The sequence below is a fragment of the Apaloderma vittatum genome, unplaced genomic scaffold (genome assembly GCF_000703405.1).
Source record: "Apaloderma vittatum isolate BGI_N311 unplaced genomic scaffold, ASM70340v1 scaffold23197, whole genome shotgun sequence".
NCBI classification, from domain to species: Eukaryota; Metazoa; Chordata; class Aves; order Trogoniformes; family Trogonidae; genus Apaloderma; species Apaloderma vittatum.
In genome coordinates this window covers 13,292-37,072 of record NW_009727018.1, presented here as the reverse complement: position 1 = coordinate 37,072, position 23,781 = coordinate 13,292, and the positions used below count along the sequence as shown (strand labels likewise).

Genomic DNA, 23,781 nt, shown 5'->3' with positions numbered 1-23,781 from the left:
CCTAAGGTTCTCTTTTAGACCTGAAATTATGATGTAAAATGGATATAAATGGTGTAGAGATCTGACTTTGGTTGCCTGCAGAGGGGTGAATTTCACCTACTAGGAACAGCTACAGCCAGGTTTCTGAATCTGCGTCAAAGTGCTGAGAATTCGCACCATTTACTGGCTTGGCTGGGGAATAAAGATGTTCACAGGAATTGGTTTGACACTTTTGCAGGAATTTGGCTTATTTTGTACTAGAGAACAGATATGCTATACCTGAACTTCTAAACTTATTGTACTGGCATCAGAGTAACTAGAAACCACAAAACATAGCATGAAAAAAACAACAAAAGGGAGAGTAGACTATGAATAGATATATTTACATCTACATACATCTACATATAGAAGCTTCAGTTCACTGGAAATCCTATAAGCCACCGCCTGCAATAGCATCCATCCTAAGGGAATTCTAGAGATGATTCTTAAGAGACTGAGGAGATGGGGTTATGAGGGGAGCCCATCTGTGTCAGCACCTTATCCAGCCATTGCAATGGTCCATGCAGGTGGATCTCAATCCAGCAGGGCGTGCTTGTAACATCTTGGCGATGATACTCTGCTCCCCAGCCCTATAAAAGTATCAAAGGACAAAAAAGTGAAGGGTTTTTGCAAGAAAACCACATTAAATCACAACTCCAGCGCTGACAGTCTTAACAGAACTACAAGTAGTCCATCACCCAAGTTCCCAGATTTAATGCTTTGTCCTAAGGATAATTTTCTCTAGGAACTTTGCTCCTTTTTAAGGTCATTGTTATCAATTATCAGGGACTCTATACTATTAAATTGAAAATGCTCAGTCACACTTCCAGGTGCTAAGACCAACTTGCACTGAAAGGCCTGGTTCCAAGCTTGGCTGCCTGCAGATGGCCTGTGGGGAATGGTCCCTGCTGTTTGCAGCCCAGAGCCATGCCCAGGCAAGTCTGGCAGAAGCTGTCTGGCTGTCCAGGGTTAGGGCTGGGCCAGCCACTAAATGCTGACAGACGCTCTCTAAGAGTCAGTATCAAGATAGAGTACTGGTGACTTTTCCCAGTCAGCAACGTCTAAAGCCAGAAGCGACTGAACTGAGAAGTAAAAATCACTGAACAGAACTGGTTCTGTTTAGCTCAGATGCTGGCACAGACGAAAACCAGGCCAGGCCCTGTCAGAACACTTCACCATGACCTGGGAATAATCCTGGGCACTGCTTCATTTATTGGTAGAGATGCATCCTGCAAGTCTGAGACTCTGTAATTCTAGGTATTTATCTGAACTTCATAGAATCATAGAATGGGCTAGGCTGGAAGGGACCTTAGAGATCATTTAATCCAACCTCCCTGTCATGGGCAGGGACGCCTCTCAACTAGATCAGGCAACACAAGGGGACCGAACGGGGATCGAACCCATGGCCTTGGTGTTATCAGCACCACACTCTAACTGACTGAGCTAACCGGCCCCCTACTTCCAGAAAGTTCCAGCAAAGTTCCTACCATACCTAACCTTCGTATAGACACTTCCCATAGGTTTTCTATCCTTGAGCATGTCCTCTTTTTCCATGGGAGTTCTCAACTGTTTGCAGTAATTTCTCCAGCTCTTCTGAGGAGAGAAGGAACATGGAGCATCTGACAGAAGATGGGGATGAGGTGCCAGCAGGGAGAAAAGAGAACTAGAAGTCCCCGTGCCTCAAGCAGGCGCAGTGTCTGTTTGTTAAGTATGCAGCCTGTTTCCACAGCCACACGACGCATGCAAGTCACAGCCCAAAGTCTCACAGCTCATCATCTGTCTCACTGCCAGAACCAAGCTCGGATTTCCATGGGGCAATGGGCAAAACACGGTCCCACCGCAGGATGAGGCTCTTCATTTGGAGGATGCCAATCAGAGAAGCTGAGCCTTACCTATCGTTGCGCTACTCAGGCAGGTTGATATTCTTGTCATGAAAAAAGGACAAGGAGGTATGTTAAGACTGATGCCTGGCAAAGGAACCTACATTGTAGAGTGATGAACTGCTCAGACAACTGAGGCTGCTAGAACCCACTACTCCAAATGAACAGATGCAGAACTGGGATCAACACCAAAACTAGATGCTGTAGTAAGGGGTCTGGATAAAATCCATTTCTACTTAATGAAGGAAAAGGGGAAAGAAAGCAGAAGAGTAAGACAGACCCACCAAAGCCCACTTTGAAACAGGCAGGATTTTTCTGACCTGCAGATCATTTATCAGACTAGAAAGGGCCTGTGTTTGCAGGCATCTCAGACCGATGTTCTGGAAACCGTTCCATAAAATGCCACTCTAAATCAGTGCAGTCAGACTTCTGAATCTGTGAAGTCTTAAGTACTTGATGAAGACACACTGCCAGAATGGCGAGTGTCAGAGGAGTCGGTGCACCTCTGCTGATCGGCAGGATGGAAAATCTGGAGGAATAGGAATGACAGGTTGCAAGCACAGCCTGCCCGATTTGGAGGAGTCCGGCAGCAGGTGCAGTTGGTTGGTCATCTCCCTCTGTGACAGGCATCTCCCATACACTCACTGCTGCTGCCTTGGGCAGCCAGCTGGAGCTCCCAGCAGGGGCAACGCCAGGAGGGCAGGACCCCCTGTGCCTTCCGTACATCACTCAGGCCACAGGCAGCCTCCTTCATCCCTGGAGCTGAAATGAACCCCCAGGTGGAGCAATCTTAATGAAAGAATAAAATGAGAACAACTTGCAAAACTGTGGCGGTGTTTTGCACAGATGATGGGAAGAGGATATGGATACACCCCGGAGGAGGCCAGAAATGCACCTTTTGGCACAGGAAAGATCAACTGAGGTGTTCCTGCTGCTCCTGCCAGCCCTTCCCATCTCCTGTGGGCAGCAGCTCTCTCCAGTCAAGTCTCCAGCCACATCCCAGAGCGCTGATCTGCCTTATGCAGTGGAGCAGGGACAAGTCTGCTGGGTCATCTCCTTAGTCCAAGGGGGAAATGTGGGAGGGATGGTGCTGTGTTCAGACTCTGGCTTGAAGAAACTCTCCGTCTCTCCACTCTGTTCTTCAGCTGCCTCATCTACGGAGAGAGGACAACAGCTGTCCTGCTTTGGTTATCAGCAGCACTCAGTGGGTGGAAATTGCTGTCCACTCTCACTGATGATTCACATTTGCCTGAGGGCTGAGCTCCTCCCAGATGTTCCGTGGGCACATGAAGGGTATCACAGTGGACAGGACCTTCACCTCCCTCTGTCCCAAGTCCTGCCTCCAGAAGATGATACAGTCCTGGCAAGTTTCTTATGTCTCGGTCTCTACCTATCCCTGCCTCCCAATTGGTAGCTCAAGCATTGGTGGGGTATGAGGCAGGGTCTCCAGCCCTTTGGCTATGGTTGCCCTCTGGGCTGTAGGTGACCAGCAGCATCTGGACATGAATCGGGAGAAGCCACAGGTTTGCCCTGTACCTAAGCACTCTTGGCACATGGCTCTGACTTACAACATGCTCCTCTGTGCACTGCATACCCAACATCCCAGGGCATTCCCATCCCCAGACTGAACACACCAGGTCTCACACCTTGAGAGAGAAATAATTTAAGACTGAGTACAAGAAAGAGTTTTTACAAGCCAGGAAGAAAGAACCTAGATGAGATTTGCATAGACATATTCGAAAGGTCATGGGAAAGGGTTCAAAACAATTCCTTGCCCTGGTCTTCTGGTGCCTGAGGCACAACAGTGGCTGTTATTGTTTCAACAAAGCAAGGCGATAATATGGCAGCAGCATTACTTAATGCATCAGCACCACCATTTCTGCTGCCATGCTGGGCATGGAGGCAGATAACACATCAAAGAGACTGCCCCTGAGCTGCTGAGATAATGAAAATATTGCGCAACTGACTACACTGCCTTTACAAACAACATGCCCATTCATGTCTTCCATTAAAGAAAATGCTGTTTGTTGGATTTCTTGCTTTCTTTTTTTCCTCCTAATGCTTGCCTGTGAACAAGATGTCAGTTCCTTCCCGAAAACAAAGCAACAGCATGGTGACAGGCAGGGAGATCTTGGCTTAGCCTCTCAGGAGAAGTTACAGGGCACTTTTAATGCTCTCAGAGACGGTTTTCCAAGGTTGGCTGGAAAGAGTCAGACCAGAAACCCGCGTGGGACTCGACTCATCTGCTTTGCAGAACATAAGGGAACTAGGCTCAAGCCTCAAGCACTTGTGTAGTATCTTAGATAGCTTGATTCAGTCATTTGTATAGAACCAAATCTGCAAGACAAAGGGACATCTCAAGCCACTTCTTATGGTACCTAGCAGGACCAACTGGCTTCTAATGGTGCAGATTCTCTAGTCTGCAGGCTGAAAGTTGCGGCCAGCCCTCCCCAGCAGCACTATAGGAAGTCAGTCTAGCGCATTGGTAAACAGTCTTGAAATACTCACCATTCTCTGGGGTCCTGATGCTACAATAGGAACCTAAGTGCTAAAAGGAGTCAAGAGATCTCATTCTGGTGCAAATACCTTTCAGAAGACTTAAGAAGAAACTCCCTCAGAGACTGATACATCACACACAGGGCAGTCAGACTGCAAAGTTCAGGTATGAAAAACATGGAAACAGTAGTGGCTTTGGTGCCCTCCTGTCTCTTCCATATAACAGGGGAAAGGTCAGATGTTCTTTTCGGTTTTCTATTCTGATTCCAAGAAGCCCTTTTGGCCATGTGGCTGGACAGAGTGAATGTCATCAGAAATTAAGACAATCACTTGCCGGGGATCAGGCAGGTGGAAAACAGCAACAATTCCCAGCAAGTTCAGTCGGGGCTGAAGGAAGACCTGGTGTTTCTTGAGAGACGCCATATGTACCAGTCTACAGTAATGGTGAGACTGTAAAGTAGTCTAGAGACATAAGAACATTCTTTTCAGATCTACGGGTCTATCAAGCTCTATTGCAAACCAGTAATGACAGGAGAGATCACAAATGCCTAAGACGTGCTACAACATTTATATGTTGCTAAGCTCCTCTACGTTGAGCTCTTTATGCAGTCAATGGGGGAACATCACCACAAAATCTCTGCTCATTTTCAAAAAAAACCCAAACCTATGAAATACCTAATTTTTGGAATCTAAGTAATTTCCAGGTTGACCACAAAATCTATTGATTTTAAGCACCTAGAAGTTCAGGGCAACACTGGAAACCAGGCAATCTGAACTGCTATGTGCAAGTTGGGTGTCTAAATCCCCACTTGGGGAGGACTTAACAGGGTCTAGTTATGCCCCACAGCTAGCATGCAATGAGATTTGCCTTTTCAGAAATGCAAGAGAAAACAAATGATCCTTACTTTAACAAAGCTCATTCGAATAGTACACATCTTGGTCAGCTCATACACCACTTCAAAACCATGATTGACTGACTGGGCAAGCAGCTGAGCGAAGAGCTGGTTGTTGAAGATCTTGAGACTGCAGCCACTGGGGATCTTGCAAACAGTGGCCGGGTGGAAACCATGCTGGTAGTTACAGTTGCGGCTTTGCACAAAAATACTGCTGTCACTGACACATTCGGCATAAACTTCCCCACCGACGTAGTAAAGATGAACACCTTGAAAAACAAAAGATAACGTGTATTGTTTCTTCATTGTTCACAACACGCTTAATACCAGTAATTCTTGGAACTAGTCTACTGGTGTGGGCATACAAGCCCAGGATCATTCCAGGCCTAAACATTACAGAATCACAGAATCATTTAGGTTGGGAAAGACCTTTAAGATCATTAAGTCCAATCATTAACCTAACAATGCCAGGTTCACCATTAAGCCATGTCCCTAAGCACCACATCTACACATCTTTTAATTACTTCCAGGGATGGTGACTTTACCCCTTTCCTGAGCAGCCTGTTACAGTGCTTGACAACCCTTTTGGTAAAGAGCTTTTTCCTAATATCCAATCTAAACATCCCCTGGCACAACTTGAGGCCATTTCTTCTTGTCCTATCATTGCCTTTCAAAACACAGTAAAACTGTGTGCAAACCTGTGTATCTGTACAATGGACCCACCAACATTATGAGGAAACTGTCATAACCACTATTTCAAGGTACTAGTCTAGGAGAAAAAAGTCTTGGCACATGATGTTTTTCTTTGTTTTTCAGTGAAAGTTGGTTTACTTCTGTAATCCAACAGTATAATATTTTATGACAAGACACACACAAATATCAAACATATGTCAGCCGCACACAAAACATGGATCAAAACTGTAAAAGAACTGTCAAATCTATTCTGTGTTACGCATCTTATTTTCACTGTTGAGCACATGCACGCTGAGCAAGATCCACTTTGTTGTGTACTGTTTTTTTACTACAGGATCCTATCCATGCAGTTCAAACACAGCATGGTGTGTACTTAAAATAGCTTTGCTGTGTATTTCTTTATCCACCACATCAGAATCACATATTTACATGATGTCACTTGCTCATCAAATCTTGTTCGGAGTGACCTCTAGCAAGTAAATGCTTTCATTCTGGACTTTTCAGTGTCCGAGTGACTTACCAACACTAACTCTCCATTTTTACCGTGCCTTGGGGAAATTGAAGATGAAAGCATTTCTATCCATTCAAAGATGCTGGTACCCTAGGATGTCTGCTTGCATGAAAATATACCTAAATTGGTGGGAGAATTTATCTTGGTCCGTTTTAAGAAACTCTAAAGTTAGGAATCTTGTGTAAGCTAATTATGTAGATGCCTTCTCTAGTTGATAGATGATGAGAGGGACTGTGACTAGATAGTTTGCTCCATCTGCTACTGAGTTCAGGCTCACAGCCAGCTTAAACTGATGGACATGTGTGCAGGTGCTGAAAACGCTCTCTCGTTCTCCGCCTCTGCTGCTTCTTCCCACATCTGCTTTCATGCTGGCAGCAATGGCTGAGGACTCAGCGGCCATCTCGATTGGGGAACTGAACTAGCCAATAAACTTAAAAACAAGCAAAACCAATTTATTTGCACTGAGATCTTTGTCAACAGGGGACCCAGACTGCTTAAACATGAGCATGAAACCACGTCCTGAAGGGGGACGTGAAGATGCCTAGACATTGACTCTTCCCATGCCCAGATTCACACAAACTCCTCCCATCGCTAAGAAAGGTGGAAGAAAGTTCTTTTTTCTCATAAAAACCACCACTACATAAAAATAAAAATAAAATCCTTCTCTTTATTCATAGGTAAAGCGTTCAAACCCTTACATATAAATGCACATGTTCACAGTCTCAGTGGACTCCCTGCAAACTAGTGATAACTGCTTTAATAATTCACTTGTAATTAGTTTTATTCCTGTTGTCTTTCATACAAAAAAGACTGGTTACATATTCCCAGTCTATTCATCATTCTGTGGTTATGACAGCAAGGGGCAGCAGCACATCCTTAGGACAAAAACAGCCTCTAAGCAGAAGTGAGAAAGACTAGGGGAAAAGCAGGTTGAGTAGGAAAGGAATCTGGGAAACATACACTCTCCCAGACTTCCAGGGTGACTCAGATGGGAACCTTAAAGTCTGTCTTCAAGCCATCACTTGACTTTTACTACTATGCATCCACGAGATCTCAAACTAGATGTTAGTGGTGGTGGGGTGTGGCTCAGAGCACACACTAGTATTGCACTGGGAACAATGGTGAGACGGCAGCTCCATTAGACCGGTCATCAGCTCCAGTCCAGCTACACCGGACGCTATCGGGTGTTGCACATTGCGACTGCTATTACTTGATCTGTGTCTCCCTTCCCTTCCGTGGAAGATGGAAAAAAGTAAAGGACTGAAAACACAAAGGTCCTAAGTGACCTTGATGGAGCCCATATAACTTCCTGAAGTAAACAGAGTGAGAACACAGGGTAGGGAGAGGAGATTTAGGGTGACCACACTTCTGGGTGCTATTATTAAAAGGCTGGATTTTTTTCAGATGATATTGAGTAACCAAATATCTGAAGAAAAATAAATGCTTTCAAAGGCATTGCCCAAACTGTGTACTATAAAGCAACAAAGTCACATTGGAAAACAGACGCTATAATTTGCTTTTTCCTTGTGGACTTTTTAAAATCAATAAATACAGCAGTAATGAGATGTCAGAGTGTATTTCCATTTTGCTGGTATTTGTTCACCAGAGACAAGCACCCTCAAGGAAGCCATGCAGCTGAATATGTATTTGTAGAGGACCAAATCAAGGGTCCGTATGTTTTAGTGGGATTTCATTGCTCTCTGCAGAAACTGGAAATTCAGGAGTCTCTAAGCATGAACATCTTTTTGACATTCCAATCAGAAGTCCCCTTTTTGTCCTTGAAGTCTGACTGTTGAAACAGGTCCAATTGCTAGTAGATGTTGCATTGTGTTCTGGATTGGTTTTAGCTTTGATGTGGTATTTCCAGGAAACCGTTTCACGCTGATATACTAGATGACAATTCAATCACATATCCTTATCCTACTGAGCTAATCTTGTTTACTCACTCTTTTTTCTCCTCTGTTAACATGTGACAATTGTATCCATTTCAGCAGCTTTCATCTGTCCAGCATGCCTTTGAACTGCACACTTCTGGAGCTGCTCTGTGCTCTTCTGCAGGCCTGTACTGGTGCCAATTCTACTCCACTTCAACATGTTTTTTTTTAAAGATTTGCATGAACAGGGAAGAGCAGTAAAATTAATGAACTCTGATATACTAAGCTCCTCTTGTGGGCAACCTGCTCCCTTCCCTTGGGCAGATTCCTAGTGTAAGAGTTTAAAGGACTTTTAACCAATGACAACAGATCTTCAGATTTGAATCAATGACAGATCTTCAGATTTGAAGGGATGAGGACCATTAGCATATACCTCATTTTCCTTCTGTTCTGTTTCTTCCTCTTTTGGGGCAGAAAGTCACAGGATGTAACATCCGCAAATGACAGCTTTGACTGTGATCTTTTGTCATTCTTCTTTCAGGGCCGGGCTCAGCTTTGATCTACACCACTCTGACAGCACATGCTGATGGAGAAGCTTTGCTTTATATTCTGAGTAAGTTAGAACTAGGTGTACAACTCATTTCCACCCTTCACAACAAGCTACTGTGACAGCTACTTGTAGCATCACGTTGACTTCACACAGTCTGTCTGCAACACAAGTGCTTTCCCTTCTGGAGAGAAGTGCAAGAGCTAAGTACAGCAGCTCCCGCACTAGCCTTCAGGTTCAATGTCCTCTGTAAAAACCGTGTCACATTTGTCTCAGAGCTTCCTTGTATTCAGTCATTCAACACTAGACTATCAAGAGCCAATTAAAATACTGCTCTAGGCCTGGGAAATGAGGTGAGGTTGACAAGATAATAGGAGTGGAACAATTAGAGGTAATTAGCCCAGTGGGAAATCCATTCCCAGGCAGCTACTGGTGAGAGGTTGGGTTGGCAAGATAATTAGTCTAGACTGGATATACCTGAACGGGCAAAGCTTCATCTGCACAGCGAAGTTGCCAGTACAGGGCTTCTGACTCACTGCTACAAACAACAGTAAGTTCTGGGAGAACATCAGGCCCTACACAGACTTAGTGAGCTGGGATGGAGTGTGTGTGGCCACAAATGCCCAGGTGTGGTCTCCTTGTACTTGTCACAAGTAGCAAATGTCCCTGTGTGCACCAGGTTTACATGCACCAGAAGTGAAGCATATAAGGAGAGCAGCTGCAGGCAGAATCCAAAACTTAGTTTTACCTGTGAGAAGTTGACAAGGCAGAGAATCAGACTGGTAGAGGGGAAAAAGCTACAATGGCAATTCTTGTAGAGTTCTTCAGCTAAGTAACTCAACTACTAAGTGTTTCATCTATCTCCCTTTGTTATTTGGTGGGAGGAGAACCAGCCCCAAGGCACGAGCAATTATCCTTTTAACGGCATTTCAATGGCAATATTCCCAGTTGCCAGAAGCTCTAATAAATAAAATGGAAATACATATTGCTAAATTAGAACACACAACTATAAACAACATTTTTCTCTTTGCAGGCCAAGTAAATAGCTTTTGTAAGGAGCCACTCTGCTGATTGTTATCCAGTCAGAAAAGAATCAGCTGCTTTCCTTCTATTTCAGAAGTAATCTCAGAGCTTTGGTTTTAAAACAAGCACATCTGACAAATCAGCTCAGTTTGTAAGTGCAGTGCACGGTTCTTTCAAGCTCCGAATGTTCCTGAGGAGAAGAGATTTCCTCTTACCTTTTCCTATGTGTCTCCTGGTGTTTTCTATAGTAGAGTTGCGGTTTACATTTGAGAGCAGTCCCAGGCAGAACCTGTTTTTGTTATTTGAGGGATCTGTAAATCCATCTATAAGGATACTTCGAGAGGAAGCCTGGAAAGTCTCTCCTACTCGGTTGTTGAGTTCATAGTAGGCAACTGAGCACCAGTGTTGGGGTTCCTCATAGCAAACAGGCCGAAAGTCTATAGGAAATAAAGTCAGCTGATCAGATCTCAGTAATACCTTTTACACAATCATTCTCCATTTTCTTTCCTCCCTCCCATTCCTACTTCCCCAGCTCTTCATCTAAACAGTCACTTATGTCACGCTTTATCGCAACAACAGTTTCTGTTTCTTCTTAATTTTAAGACTGAAGCCCCAAATATACAAAGGACTGGTACCCCAGCTTAACTCTAAAGCCTCCAAGGAGTGCCACTCATTCTTCAAAGTGATAAGTCCACTGCATTAAATTAAGCACATGCTTACATTCCTTGCAGAACCGGGGCTCAACCTCTACACTGAAAATAGTAAGGGATACACCTGCTCTGCACACCAGCAGGAGCTAGGGATGACAGATGGGCTCAAAGCAAGCCAAAACTGAGTCAAGCCTTCAGCCTAGTATCAAATTCTGAAGTTCACAAATAATCAATCACTCTCCCCAATTTTTTGCATGGTGTGGAGCTTTCTGCTTCCATGTGGGACTGTAAGCAGAAGTGCCAGCAAGGTCATTTCTTTTGGAGGTACCCCTGCCCCGGTTTTCTAACTCAGAGACAGAGAAAGATTCAAAAATGTAACAGAATCTCTAAGCTTCATTCAATCTGCAGGAATTAGTGGGAAACCTTATCCTGCCTTCCCACCATAGGCATGTGACCCTCCCCCTGCCCCCAGAGCGCCTCTGTGTATAACCTTTAATAAACTTCCAAGCAATATTCATTAGGATAGTGATCAGGGATGGTAAACAGTATAGAGATTAAAGTATCTCGACAATTTATTTAAAAGTATTGGTGTCTGATAACTAGTTATTTTCTAGCCATTCTGTGTACCCATATGTAATTAGCACTATCACCCTCATCTTCCTTCTACTCCAGTTCTGTGATGCACTGTTTCAGAAAGCTGGCATTATTTTTCTAATGTGCAAGTGCATGCACAGTGTTCAGTCCTCACACCATAAAGGACATATGCTTAGGACTACAATATGCTGGACTAAAAGAACAATGATGATTTCTCCCTTGCAGCAGCCAAAGGAAAACCCAGCAGAGAAATTCCATTTCCCCTCGCTGCTCTGCAGCAATGGGCTTTGAATGATGGAGGCATCACCTGCCATTACGAGTCTGGAGGTGACGGACACGGTGCTGGAGAGTCATGAAGTTGATTTGAGAAGAGCGAGGAGGTTGCCAGACCCTTTTACTCTGACCACTCATGCCCTCCCCCACTAAAGCATTCTTACATGAGGAAAAAAAGTTTGGCCTTCTGTAAAAATCTCTTTGTACTTCACTAGAACATGTCCTTTTCTGTTCTAGCCAGCCAGTAATCTAACAGTAATACACAGATGGCAGTAAGAAACGTCCTGACCACAAGGCTTTAAAGGATGTGAAACCCAGAACTGAAGGTGATAAAGAAATCAGTTCTGATATTGATAGTGCTCTTGTGTGTTATACTGCCTCACCATCCTTGATTTGATATCTTTGTCTTTACAATGTAGATAACAAGTATTTGCTTTCTTTAACAGCTAACTGTAACAGTCCATAGATGCAAATAAGGTCTAAACACAGTAACTTCACACATAATTCACTAAACCCTTAAATCATCATATTCTGTTTGGGTCTTACTGTAGAACTGTCTGAAACTTTTTATTATAGATCACTGAACCTTCTTGTTCAAATAAGAATTATTTTTCTTAACAGTTTTTTTCTTTGAAGAATAATACAAATGGTTATTTACTTTCAGCTTCTCCGTCGGCAGATTTACCTCCATTGGGCAAAGACAGCACTAGTTGACTTTCAGCTATTGCATCCATTGACCGCCCATTGTGGATCCCTGGAGGTTCTCTTGCATGGTAAGGCGGGGGTGGAGTTTCCACTATTAGACAGAAGGAAAGAAAGAAAGAAAGAAAAGAAAAGACACCTAAATCAATACATTGATAAATTCTCCACGGCTTTTCCTGGTTAAAAATTAACTTCTTCAGCACTGTTTAGCTAGAGAAGGGTTGGAAATAGAGCACAAGTCTGAACCTGACTTCCCTTTGGCCTCCAGACCAAGACCATCGCACGTTCAGGGAGAACGAGAAGGAAGGGCTGCCGTGGTGGACCTGCTGCACTTAAAAGAGAGAGGGTCAGTCACAACACTGCCTAGACCCATGTCCACTCAAGCTCTCTTTAGGGTAACCAGCTGTTACAATAAAAATGTAATGCAGTTTGATCCTTCATTTCCAGACTTCTCTGGCAAATTTAAAACTCAATGAAGATGATTTAAGAGCAGACGCTAACTTTAACTGATCCTCTAGAAGAAAGCTCTCCTTCTTCACAAACTATAAAAAAGCTGATGGAAAGCCTTTACACTCTAAAATCAGACTTGACAAAATCCTCTAGATTTATCCTTTTACATCTGTCCTACCAGGGAATGTCAGCTCTCTTCTGGTTTGTTCACCTTCCCATTAAAGAACAATAGATGTGATGAAAAATTATGGAGAAAAAGTATCAACTGTCCTGATTTGTCTCATTTATGGTGCAGCAAGCTAGCAAACAGAAAATGACTCTATAGTGGGGATTCTCAAGAAAGACAGGAGGCTTTAGAAAAAGGGACTTCATTTTTATAGCAGATGTCGACATTCTCCGCATAAGCACTAAAAGCATGCAGATTTATGCATTTCAACAGAAACCCAGTGGGATTATGTGTAAATTATAGGCATATACAAGTTTACAGGACTGAGTCTCTTTGAGAAGATGAAGGTTTCACCTGCTTCCAAGCTGAAGTTTCATCTTGTGTTCAGGGTCTGTTGGCTGTCCCTCAAAACAGAGCAACATTACCCAGACTGAATAAATGCAGACTGTCTCAAGATACAATTATTGAATCTTCCAAGTAAGTGCTGCACAGGAATATTATTCTATTTAAGCATTGTTTGGGATTTAGAAATTTTATAAACTATATGCTAGATGACATAAACCTCCCACAGAAAATGCAACATGCTGGAAAAATAAAACAAAATCATGGAAAAATGGAAAAAAATAGAAGTCACAGAAAGGAATATAATGTAGTTACCCAGGTATTTTTGACATCCACATCTAAGATGGTCACCATAAGCTCTCCTTATACCCACTATAGAAAAAGGCATCTGCAGACATGGTGCAACTCAGCTATTTTAGTGTACCTTAAGATCAATGAACCTGGTTCTAAGAGTGTTTGTTTTTCTCCACTGATTACAGAGAGAGTACAGGAAACTGCATGAGATGTAGAAATTTGCATTGCTGACATCTATATTTGGTCACACCAATCCCATTCGAGGTTCTTAATGTAACTCCAGTTTGCCTTATAGCCTTGATAGTCTTCCATCCCTGAGTGTTACACAGGCAAATTATGCTTATCAGCATGTGATGTGTTGTGATATACTGAAGCTCGGGTTGAGCCACTTCCATTTTTAAGTAGCTTTGCAAGGTCCCAAGTTCAGTTAAATGCACGAGTCAGAGTCATTAGACAGTTGGAATGGGCCTGATTTACCTGCCAGGACCAGCTCCACTGAATCCAGCTTGCTTACACAGAGGTGAAAGAAAAAGACTGGAGAAGACAAACAAGTCCTACTACTTGCTGAAATGTTTTGATGTTGCTAAATATGATTTAATCCGAACTATAGATCAAGAGAAGAAATGAATGAAGGTCCACTCAGTGAATGGAAAGGGAAGGAAAAACATCACGGTCCATTGAAAGTGTCCAGCTTAAAAGGAAGTTCAAATACTACAAACACCTTCTAAAAATAAACAACTTTCTTGCACTTAAAATCAAAATACGCATATCATTAAGGACATGAATTTAAATCCTTTGTAGTTGAGACATCAAAACATTAAGCTACAAGATTCTGACCCGAACTTATCTTTGTGAAAAAGCTGAGATCATTGAAACTATTTGAAAGTTACAAGTTAATCTGAACAATATTTTGATACTGAAGCTAGCTCTCAGCTGTTTCACATGACACCTGCTTGGTATATTTAACAGTACAAGCATAATTAAATTCTCAGATAATTAGAGCAGTACTAAGTAAGGAGTTCACAATGCAAACAATCTGAGTGGCATAACCCTGCCAACCTCAGGACTGTGGAGCTGATGAAACACATTCCAAAGTCATAGGAATTTGCTTGGTGGTTTCATCAAGTGTTGGGTCAGATTGTTAAATACCATAATTACCTGAAGTTTATACAGTCAGCAGAATCATCATACATTGGAAAATATTTCTGTGTACCAATTGCCCCATTTTATCGTCTCTCTCGATGGAATTTCTAAAGGTTCCTACCCACATCATCCCTATTAGAGGTGCTTAACTTAGTTTTAAGTACTCTTTTTTTGTGAATTTTATCCGAAGCTTGGATGGGAAGCTTTAGGCAGAAGGTAGCCTGGCAAACCAGCTCCTCTAGTCAAATTTCCCCTTATAGTGATCACGAAATCTCATCCACGCACTTCTAGGAGTAGGATGACTGACTCTTAGTCCCTTGAGCATCCATCAGAAGGACTGGGAGACACTACTAGGAGACAAGACATCAAGTTCCAATCCCATCCTGTCCTACAGTTCAGTCTGGAACTACAGCCTGGGCGGAGCACACAGAATGGGCACCTGAAAGCTCATTCTTACCCGTGAGCTGATACGGACTCCCTGGTCCAGATGAGCTTCCCGGTGAGTTGGGGTAGCTGATGCTGTTAGGTGACTGGGAGAACATGTGGCTGGGTGATGATGGAAAAGGAGTGCATTGAGGATGCTGGAAAGAATCGGGGTAGGTGGCATTGTGCGGCATCAGCGGCTCGCTGTGCAGAGAAGTGTTTCGAAACTTGGCGAGGAGGCTGAGGTGAGGGTTAAACTCGCTGTGTCTTGGAACGAGTACAGGAGGTAGGACTGAAAATAAAAGCAACAGAAGAGATCTGGTTAAAACTGCACTCATGATGCCCAGATATTGCTGTCTGTATACAAGTCATTGAAGGACAACAAACCTGTTCAAAGAAAAGAATCAAAAGCTGATTCTTGGACCTTTTTTTTCCAAATCTGCAGCCAGTTGCAGCAATTCCATATGCAAAATGTGGACTCAAGCAAGGTACCATGAAATTCATACATGCACACACAGCCCTCTTACAAAAATGCAAGTGGCTCATTTCTCCTTCTCAAAATTAACTTTGTTCCTGAGGGACTGAACATGTCACGGGTTTCCTAAATATTATCACCAGGATTTGCCAAAACCACAGCTGAGTTTAATAACAATTAATAGTGCTCTACAATACACTGCATATTTTATTACCAGTGTTTTACAGATGGGCAAAAGGAAGCACAAATCCAAAGCTAGACACCAGATTTAAAAGGTTTTCGGGTACTTGAAAATGCTGCCAGACAGACAGTGCGATCTTTAAAAGGAAATGTAAATGGCAATTCAAATATTGCAGCAATATTAATTTAGCTTTGCAATATAGTTAGAAAAGATCTAGCATAAAGAGGCAAATGTCAATGGCTGGTAGCTAAGACATGAAAAATGCAGTTCAGAAAACTGAAATCCAAATTCATCCATGTAAAAATTGGTCTAACAGAAGATATTACCTCTCTTCACAAACTCTCTTCACTTATACCTCATGCTGTCAGTGCTGTTAACAGGTGACCCAAATTATTTTAGATTCTGACACATCAGGAACAAGAGCAGAATTGGACTCAAAACACTTTAGAAAACCCAACTAGTGATTTACTTATAAAGATGCAGCCTCTAGACTGGAACACAAAGAAGTTTGCTAAAAAGTTCTCCATATGGGAGTTCAGCTTGAGGCTTTAACTGGGTTCCCTATAGTCCTTGGGGAAAGAACAGCACCTACAATAGGTGATTCATGTACCCCAAGATTTCTCTATTAGTTAATAGCTCATATAATACCTAATTATTCTAGTTAAGATCTTAAACACAAGTAGTGAGAATGAATCCTCAGTTGCTATCGTGCAGATCTAAAAGCCACCAGGGAAGATAAGGAGGTGATTTGAGCTATTGTGACAAGGATAAATTGTCCCAATATGGGGAACAATTCAGCAGGCTTGTATTGATTGACCTAGTGTCCAGAGTTCCTCTGGCCTAAAACCCAGCAGCACGTAATCTTTCAGTTTATCATTAGTAGCTTATGGAAACAAATAGCAATGTGTGCTCTTGCTTATAAATGCTGTCAGGAATATATAGTTTGAACGTGTTTTAACATATTGTTTGGGCCCAAAAGCTCTGTCTGGGTAAGGCCAATTCTTTTTAGGTAGGTTAGCTAACACCTTTTAATTACAGTGAACTCTCATTCATCTAGCATAATGAAAGAGTAGAATAATTGCTATAAAGTGAATATTATATAGATAATGCAAAGCATGTGCATGAGAAGACACTGTAGCAACATCCTCCTTGGAATGCACTCTCAGTGCACATCTCAGAGAGCTGGTGCAGTTTAAGCAGGAGGAGGAGGACCAGTGCCTGGTACCAAAGGCAGGTTTAGAGCTGCTTGCTTGATGCTGTACTATGCTGCAGATGGGGCAGGGTTAAACCATGCTCCTGCCCACAAACTGGCATGTACCACTTGGGAATTTGCCAGTTATTCATGAACTGAAGAACTGAGCCCTGAAAATATACAAAAGATTGGACTGATGACATGGGGTTCACTGCAGAAGTCATCTTCTTACCTGCCTGGAAACATAGGCACTGGGACACCTGTTGAGAGATATAACCTAGACCCTTCTCTGGCCCAGTGCGTTTCTAATTAGCTTCTGGACAGAGCTCTGGAGAATACTTTCTTTTCTTCTGCCTCTGATATGCCCCTACCTGAAGGCTGAAGATTTTGTTGCCACCCTCTTAAATCCTTTGGTAGAGAAAGCTATTTCTGTTTCTTCACTGCTTCTTTATCTTTTTGGATTTCCTAGTCTCTCCAGGTAGGACTCATACAGGTATTCACATATGAAATGTACAGTCCCCCATGGATCTCTTCACAGCCATTGAAAAGAAACAGATTTTTTTTGCTGCTCAGATCATCTCCTCTATACTGGGACAAGACCAGTACCATCACTGCAGATCTGGTTTTGGGTAACTGGATCCCTCCCATCCCACGCTTCTGTGAGCAGCTCCAGGCTGTGAGCTGCTGCTGCTTCTGGAGTTTTCTTCTGCTGCTCCATGAAACCGGTATGGTATGATGCTTGCCAGGTCTGCTACTGCTCAGCCAGCTCTGACCAGCAGCCTTAGAAAACACAGAGCTAGTGATCCCTCTGCACCTATCAGGGGTGCTGAGCAAGGGACAGCTGTGCTACAGCTGTGCTGTGCAGTGCTGGGAGGTCGGCACCTCGCTGCAGGTACCATTGCTGAGGAAGCCGCTTTCTTCAGCTCTGTGAGAACTCAAAGCAACTCCTCTAAATGAAAGCCGAGAATCTGTATGTGTGAACAGCACTTGCCAGACAAAGCCTTTCATTTGCCCTGCATGAGTCAGCAAGAGGAATTTTCAAGCCTTGAACTCATTCCCAGCTCTGACCAGGGTACTCTAAATTTCTGCTCTGCTGTACAGTTTTTGCCACCTCACTCAATCTTTCCACTGACTGCGCTGTGGCTGCCTAGAGGGCTAAAGCCTCTGTGGTGTGGAAGAATTCAGAGGTTTTTTGTTTGTGGCTGAGTATTCCCCAGAGGGACTTGTTGTCCTTGTTCTTTTGGTAACAGATGTCACTTTCCAGGGCTCAACCACTCTGAAGGAAGTGTGACCAGAGGCACAAAACTGACTGAGTGCATTGGGACCTGTCTGTTCCTGTAATTTAACTGTGTTGTCTCTATTTGGAGGGGTTCTTTTCTTCTACCTGTTATTTTCCACCAAGAACTGGGGGTGGATCCTTCATTCTATGAATGTCAAAGTGTCAATGATCTTTGTTCAACTGAAAACAAATATGGTCCTGCAGTCCTGCCACTGCCTTTCCCACTCTAGGCCTTCTCCTGTTCCTTTCAGCTGCAACAGGTCTTGCTGGAAATCTGGCTGTGCCCAAAGCCTGTGACTTCACGTGTTAGCAAGTTAATCATCTGCCTCACAGTTTAATTCCGGGTACAACATCCATACTGTGATTTCTCACACATCAGCCCATTTTCGCAGAGCTTACTGCCTTTTGAGACCTGTCTTCAAGTGAGATCCATCTGCTCCCTATGCCTATGACCATTCACAAACACCAAACACATGGCCAACAGTGAGATCATCAGGTGGTCTTCCAATTGGAAGTCTACCACATCTTAGTCCCACTTGGGCTTGATGAAAGTCATCAGTTAAAGTCAAAAGCTCACTTAGGCTCCTGCTGTCTACAGCAAAAGTGCACACTAGAATTTGCAGAACTCACACATGAATGATCTCATATAAAAATAATAGGGTAAATGTATAGGCAGCTTCTATACTATTCTGAAACCACAGCTTCTCCTGATGACAAACCACACAGACTTCTGACCAGTTCTTCGAGGCAAAACAATGAAGGGGGAAGCAGTGCCTAACCATATCTATCTCCTTGAGGCTAGGTGGCCTAGCCCCTCTCTGCAGCGGGATGTGGCACAAATAGAGGAACTATTTGCTGCTTTTTTCTACATTGCACCTGCTGCTCAGCAGACCTGAGAAGAAATTTGCTGTGGACATTTGTAGCAGCAATAAAAGCTATGGATGATCTGTACAGTATGGTCAGCATAGATTAGGATGTGGCCTGAGAACAGAGCAGAGGCAATGAAATCCCTGAATCTCAGACTTCTCTAGAATGATAGAGGTCTAGGGAACTGCGAGGCCATTAGAGAAAGAGTGAGGCCCTCCAATCTGTGACACAATTTATTCCTTTTGAACACAGATTAACTGATCTGGTGACAGAGCAGCTGAGTCAGCAAGAGAGACTGCAGTAACGGAAAGTGAGCCCCAAAACGATGGACATTTTTATGAAAATAATACTGGCTTGTGGATTATAAAAAAATGTACTACTGTCTAATATCAAAGGTGAATTTTTTAGCTCTAGAGGACGAGACTTAAAGAATCTCACATAAGCCTAAGATCATCAACAGCCAAAATGTAGAAGAATTCCTGTAGTTAAGAGAGGACTCTTGTTTAAACAGTCTGGCACCTAGATTGGTTGCTCCCAGTCTTTTCTGTGGTGATCTCACTGCTACCACTTTCTTGTGAAGCTCATTTCTTCTCGTGCCTTCCCACCATCTCCTTGCAGCGCTGCTTTCTAACCACCACTGGCCTGGAGCTGCATTACTGCCACTGACAGTGGTGCAAGTTCTCTCTCCTGCAACAGCTGCAGCACACCCGAGTAGGCAGTCCTCCTTGCTACTCCTTATCTTTAGCAGGCAGGTGACTCATTTGTAAGCTTCAGCTTCTAAGCTGTCCCCATAAGAAGAGTGCCAGTGGTGAACACAACCGCTCAAGAATAATTCCCGGGTGCTGTGGAGAACCGGCCCGGCACAGCTTGCATCCTTGCAGCTGTGCTCTCTTTCACCTCCAGAACAAGGTAGACACATCCAAAGTCCCCAAAGTCTCTCCTGTGGGCTAACCCCCGTGTCCTCAGAATGGCTAGTCCGTGACAGCCCACATCGGTCAAAGCTGTGCCCGGGAGCACCAATTCAGCAACACTCAGGCCTGCACCTTAGCCTTGTCTCATTTACTAGTAGAGACGTAGCTAGTCTGCTGCACAGACGAACAACAGAGAAGTTCACAGCTAAAACCTTCCCAGTGTCAGGGTCAGAACAACAAACTTTGGCAGGAATTTAACAGCTGTTGGATTATCCCAGTACTAGCATTTGTTAGCTGGCACTGAACAGATCAGAAGAGGGAGGCTGAAAGCAGCGCTTGTGCAGCCCTGTCAGCTATGGCCCTTAGGAGACTCCATTAACCACACTGGAGTTAGACCAGAAGAAACGAGAAGACACAAGACTGCAGCCTTCAAAGGGAAAGATACACAAAATGGGGTATTTTATGAGCCTCTTTTCTTAGATTCTTGAAGAGTTTATTTTAACAAGGCAGGCGATCAGCTCTTTCCACTAAAAACTGTTGAGAACAAGCACCACTCTCTGCAGCTGCAAAATTTTAGTTGTGACAATGTTTACAGAAGTTTAGATACAACTTCAAAATGACAGCTCTGCTGCAGTGGAAGGACTATCAGCAAAGGGAGCAGCCCCTGTTGGTTAACAAATGTTAACAAATGTCTTTCCCTTATTTCATCTGTGTGAAAAGAAACATCCCACATTTCACTTGTCTGATCCTAATGCCACCTCAGAGTAAAGTTCATGCCAGACAAAGAGTAATCACAGAATAATAAGTATACACTTACCAACCGTATCCATTAGTAAATTACATTACTGTGATTCTTGGCACCAAGGGAGAGCTAGGTTAGACATTAGAAATCATTTTGAACTATAAGGATACCAAAGCAATAGATTCACTTGCCTGAGGAGGTGGTGGAGCCTCTATCACATGGGATTTTTAGAGCTCATTAGTAAAAGATCTGTCAGGAATGCACCTGATAATTTGGTTTGGTTTGGGAGTAGAGGCAGAGAACAGGATGATTGCTCAAAGTCTCTGCCAGCCCTGCTTTCTAAGATCCCTATAGAAGCCAACACTAAATGCTCATTTGTAACAGCTGTTTCATTGGCCCAAAACCCAACTAAATGACCCTTCAGTGAGGTCGCAAGTTCTCAGTGCTGACCAAGTCCAGTCTTAAAGAGTATTATCAGTGGAAAAATTGAAAGTTTTATGGGAATTTGGGGGATTTATTTCACATAGACTATCTATTTAGGTAAGCAAATCCCACAGAAGGCAAGCCACCAGGCATTTTAGGAAGAATCAACTGACCTGACTTCATATCCACAGCAAAATAAGTCATCTTACTGCAACTCTGATCTTTAAGGAGAGAGCTAGTGATCTATTTTTCCTGTGGATTACTGAGTTCATTGCTGGTTTTTAGACATGACATAAATTGTCCAGAGGAGGGTCACAAAGATAATCCAGGGGCTGGAGCACCTCTGCTATGAGGACAGGCTGAGGGAGATGGAAAAGAGAAGACCCTGGGGGGGACCTTATAATCATCTTCCAATACCTGAAGGGAACCTACAGGAAGGCTGGAGAGGGACTTCTTCCAAGAGCATCCAGCAATAGGACAAGGGGAAATGGATTTAAATTGAAGGAGAATAGGTTTAGATTGGATGTTAGGAAGAAATTCTTCAGTTCGAGGGTGGCAAGACTCTGGACTAGATAGCCCAGGGAGGTTGTGGCTGCCCCCTCCCTGGAGGTGTTCAAGGCCAGGTTAGATGAGGCCTTGAGCAACCTGGTCTAGTTGAGAGGTGTCCCTGCCCATGGGAGGGAGGTTGGATTAGATGATCTCTAAGGTCCCTTCCAACTTAGGCCATTCTATGATTCCATATTCTATGATTCTATGATTCAAGGTTGCAAGTCTAGGATGGTGCTTAGATTTCATGCAAATGGACACCAGTTCTTTTAGGGGGTGGGTTCAGAGGGCAGTCAGCACCCATGTCCACAAAGAGGAAAGTCCCTTTCAGCACCCTGGACAAGATCTGGCCACCCTCAGGGGTCCAATGGGACACAGACCCCCATGGGGCAAGGTGCTCCTCACTTCCTTGTTACTCTGGGCTGCCAGAGCTGTGATGCCATCTGGCAGGGAAGATCCAGGGTCCTTCCATCAAATGGAACCTGTCTTTTCAGATTTCAGAGCACAAGTCAGTAGGATGCAATGATTCCCTCTGTACTTGACAGTGGTGAGGCTGCACCCCAAATCCTGTATTCACTTTTGGGTCCCTCACTACAAGAAAGCCATTGAGGTGCTGGAGCATGGCCAGAGAAAGGCAAAATAGCTGGTAAAGGGTCTAGAGTATAAGTCTTAGGAGAAGTGGCTGAGGGAATTGGGGTTGTTTAGCTTGGAGAAAAGGAGGCTAAGGGAAGACCTTATCATTCTCTGCAACTAGCTGACAGGAAGCCGTAGCAATGTGAGAGTCAGTCTCTTCTCCCACGTAACAAGCAATAGAACAAGAGGAAAAAGCTTCAGGTTGTGTCAGGGGATGTTTAGACTGGATATTACGAAAAATTTCTTCCGCAAAAGGGTTGTCAAGTACTGGAATGGGCTGTCCAGGGAAATGGTGGAGTCACCATCCATGGAGGTACTTAAAAAACATGGTCTAGTGGTGGACCTGGCACTGCTAGGTTAACAGCTGGCCTCAATGATCTTAAAGGTCTTTTCCAACCTAAACAATTCTCTGACTTTATGATTCTACGACTAAGTCTAGACCCACCAGTGCAAGAGCTAACAGAGAGACATGAATCATTTGCAGATTATATAATTACCTGGGGTTTCCACCCGCCGGTAATGGTAGGGATTAATGCACACTTCTTTCTGTTTTGATCCAAATGGGAACTCACAACATTCCAGTGGTTTCAACTCATGGTGAGACTGTAAATCAGGCCAGCGCCACACTCTGCAGTATATGACATGGGGAAGCCCCTTGCGGTGAGACACCTGCAGCCGCCCATCCAAGGAACGTGGGATCGTGACACATTTACTGGGCTGACCTGGGCAGCTCAGAGCCCTTTCCAGTTCTTCCATGGCACCTTTCTTCTTCTTTAACTTCTTCACCAAGGAATCAACAGCTTTTTCTGCCCACTTTTCCTCTTCATCTCCTTGTTTCCAGCCCAGCAGCCTTTTCACTGCAGGGCTGGTGAAGGAGAACAAGGAACTGATAGGGGTGCTGGAGTGCATAAGAAGCAGAGATTTTGCACGAGCTTCAAGGGAAGCACAAATTGCTCTTCTGCCTTGCAAGGCTTGCACAGAGTTTCCACAATATTGAGATGGATGCTTCCTTCAAGGAGAGGTTCTTCCGCACGTACGTTTTTGTGCACTCAAGCACTGGTTACAAGCAGTCCAACAGAGTGGGTCTCAAGACTTTCCAAACATCAAGAAACTGCTGATGAAGCCTAGAGTAACAACACAATACATAGTTAGTCTTCACACACTTCTTTCATTGTTCTTTCAATAAAATCTTTTGAAAGAGAAATTATCCAAAAAGTATATATTTAATTTTCAATGGTTTTCTGTTTTTTGATGTTTATTTTGGGTCCAAGCCTTTCATCCCAATTACCCTCCACATTCATTTTAGAGTTGGGCCTCAGAAAGCATTAAGTGTCCAGTCACTTGATTTTATACGTCTAGAGTTTTATCCACTAGGTAAATTGTTGCAGGGTTGGGGTTGTATTTCCTACAAAAGAAAATATACCTTTTTTATGCTAGTAGCTGTAAGTTCCGCTCAAGCATCTTCTATGAAATTAAATCTGTAATATCAATTTTTTATGTAAGTAATGAGTAGAATATTTTTCTGATTTCAACTCCTCCTCTGCCCCTCCAATCTCATTC

At 43.5% G+C, this 23,781-nt stretch overlaps 1 protein-coding gene across 3 annotated transcripts; it reads right to left on the bottom strand.

Moving 5' to 3' along the window:
• Nucleotides 1-452: 452 nt before the first annotated feature.
• On the bottom strand, nucleotides 453-23,341 carry SMAD9 (SMAD family member 9). Of its 3 annotated transcripts, none has more exons than XM_009873523.1 (6): nucleotides 22,719-23,341; nucleotides 15,007-15,264; nucleotides 12,111-12,248; nucleotides 10,151-10,372; nucleotides 5,300-5,556; nucleotides 453-608 (listed from the first exon to the last, which is right to left on the bottom strand). In XM_009873523.1, exons 1-6 carry the CDS (start codon nucleotides 23,128-23,130, stop codon nucleotides 465-467), a joined length of 1,431 nt encoding a protein of 476 aa, XP_009871825.1. In that variant the 5' UTR covers nucleotides 23,131-23,341; the 3' UTR covers nucleotides 453-464. The 3 variants fall into 3 exon arrangements, with proteins under 3 accessions (XP_009871825.1, XP_009871826.1, XP_009871827.1); XM_009873524.1 differs by having other exon boundaries at nucleotides 454-608; nucleotides 12,138-12,248; XM_009873525.1 differs by lacking the exon at nucleotides 12,111-12,248 and having other exon boundaries at nucleotides 454-608.
• Nucleotides 23,342-23,781: the final 440 nt, after the last annotated feature.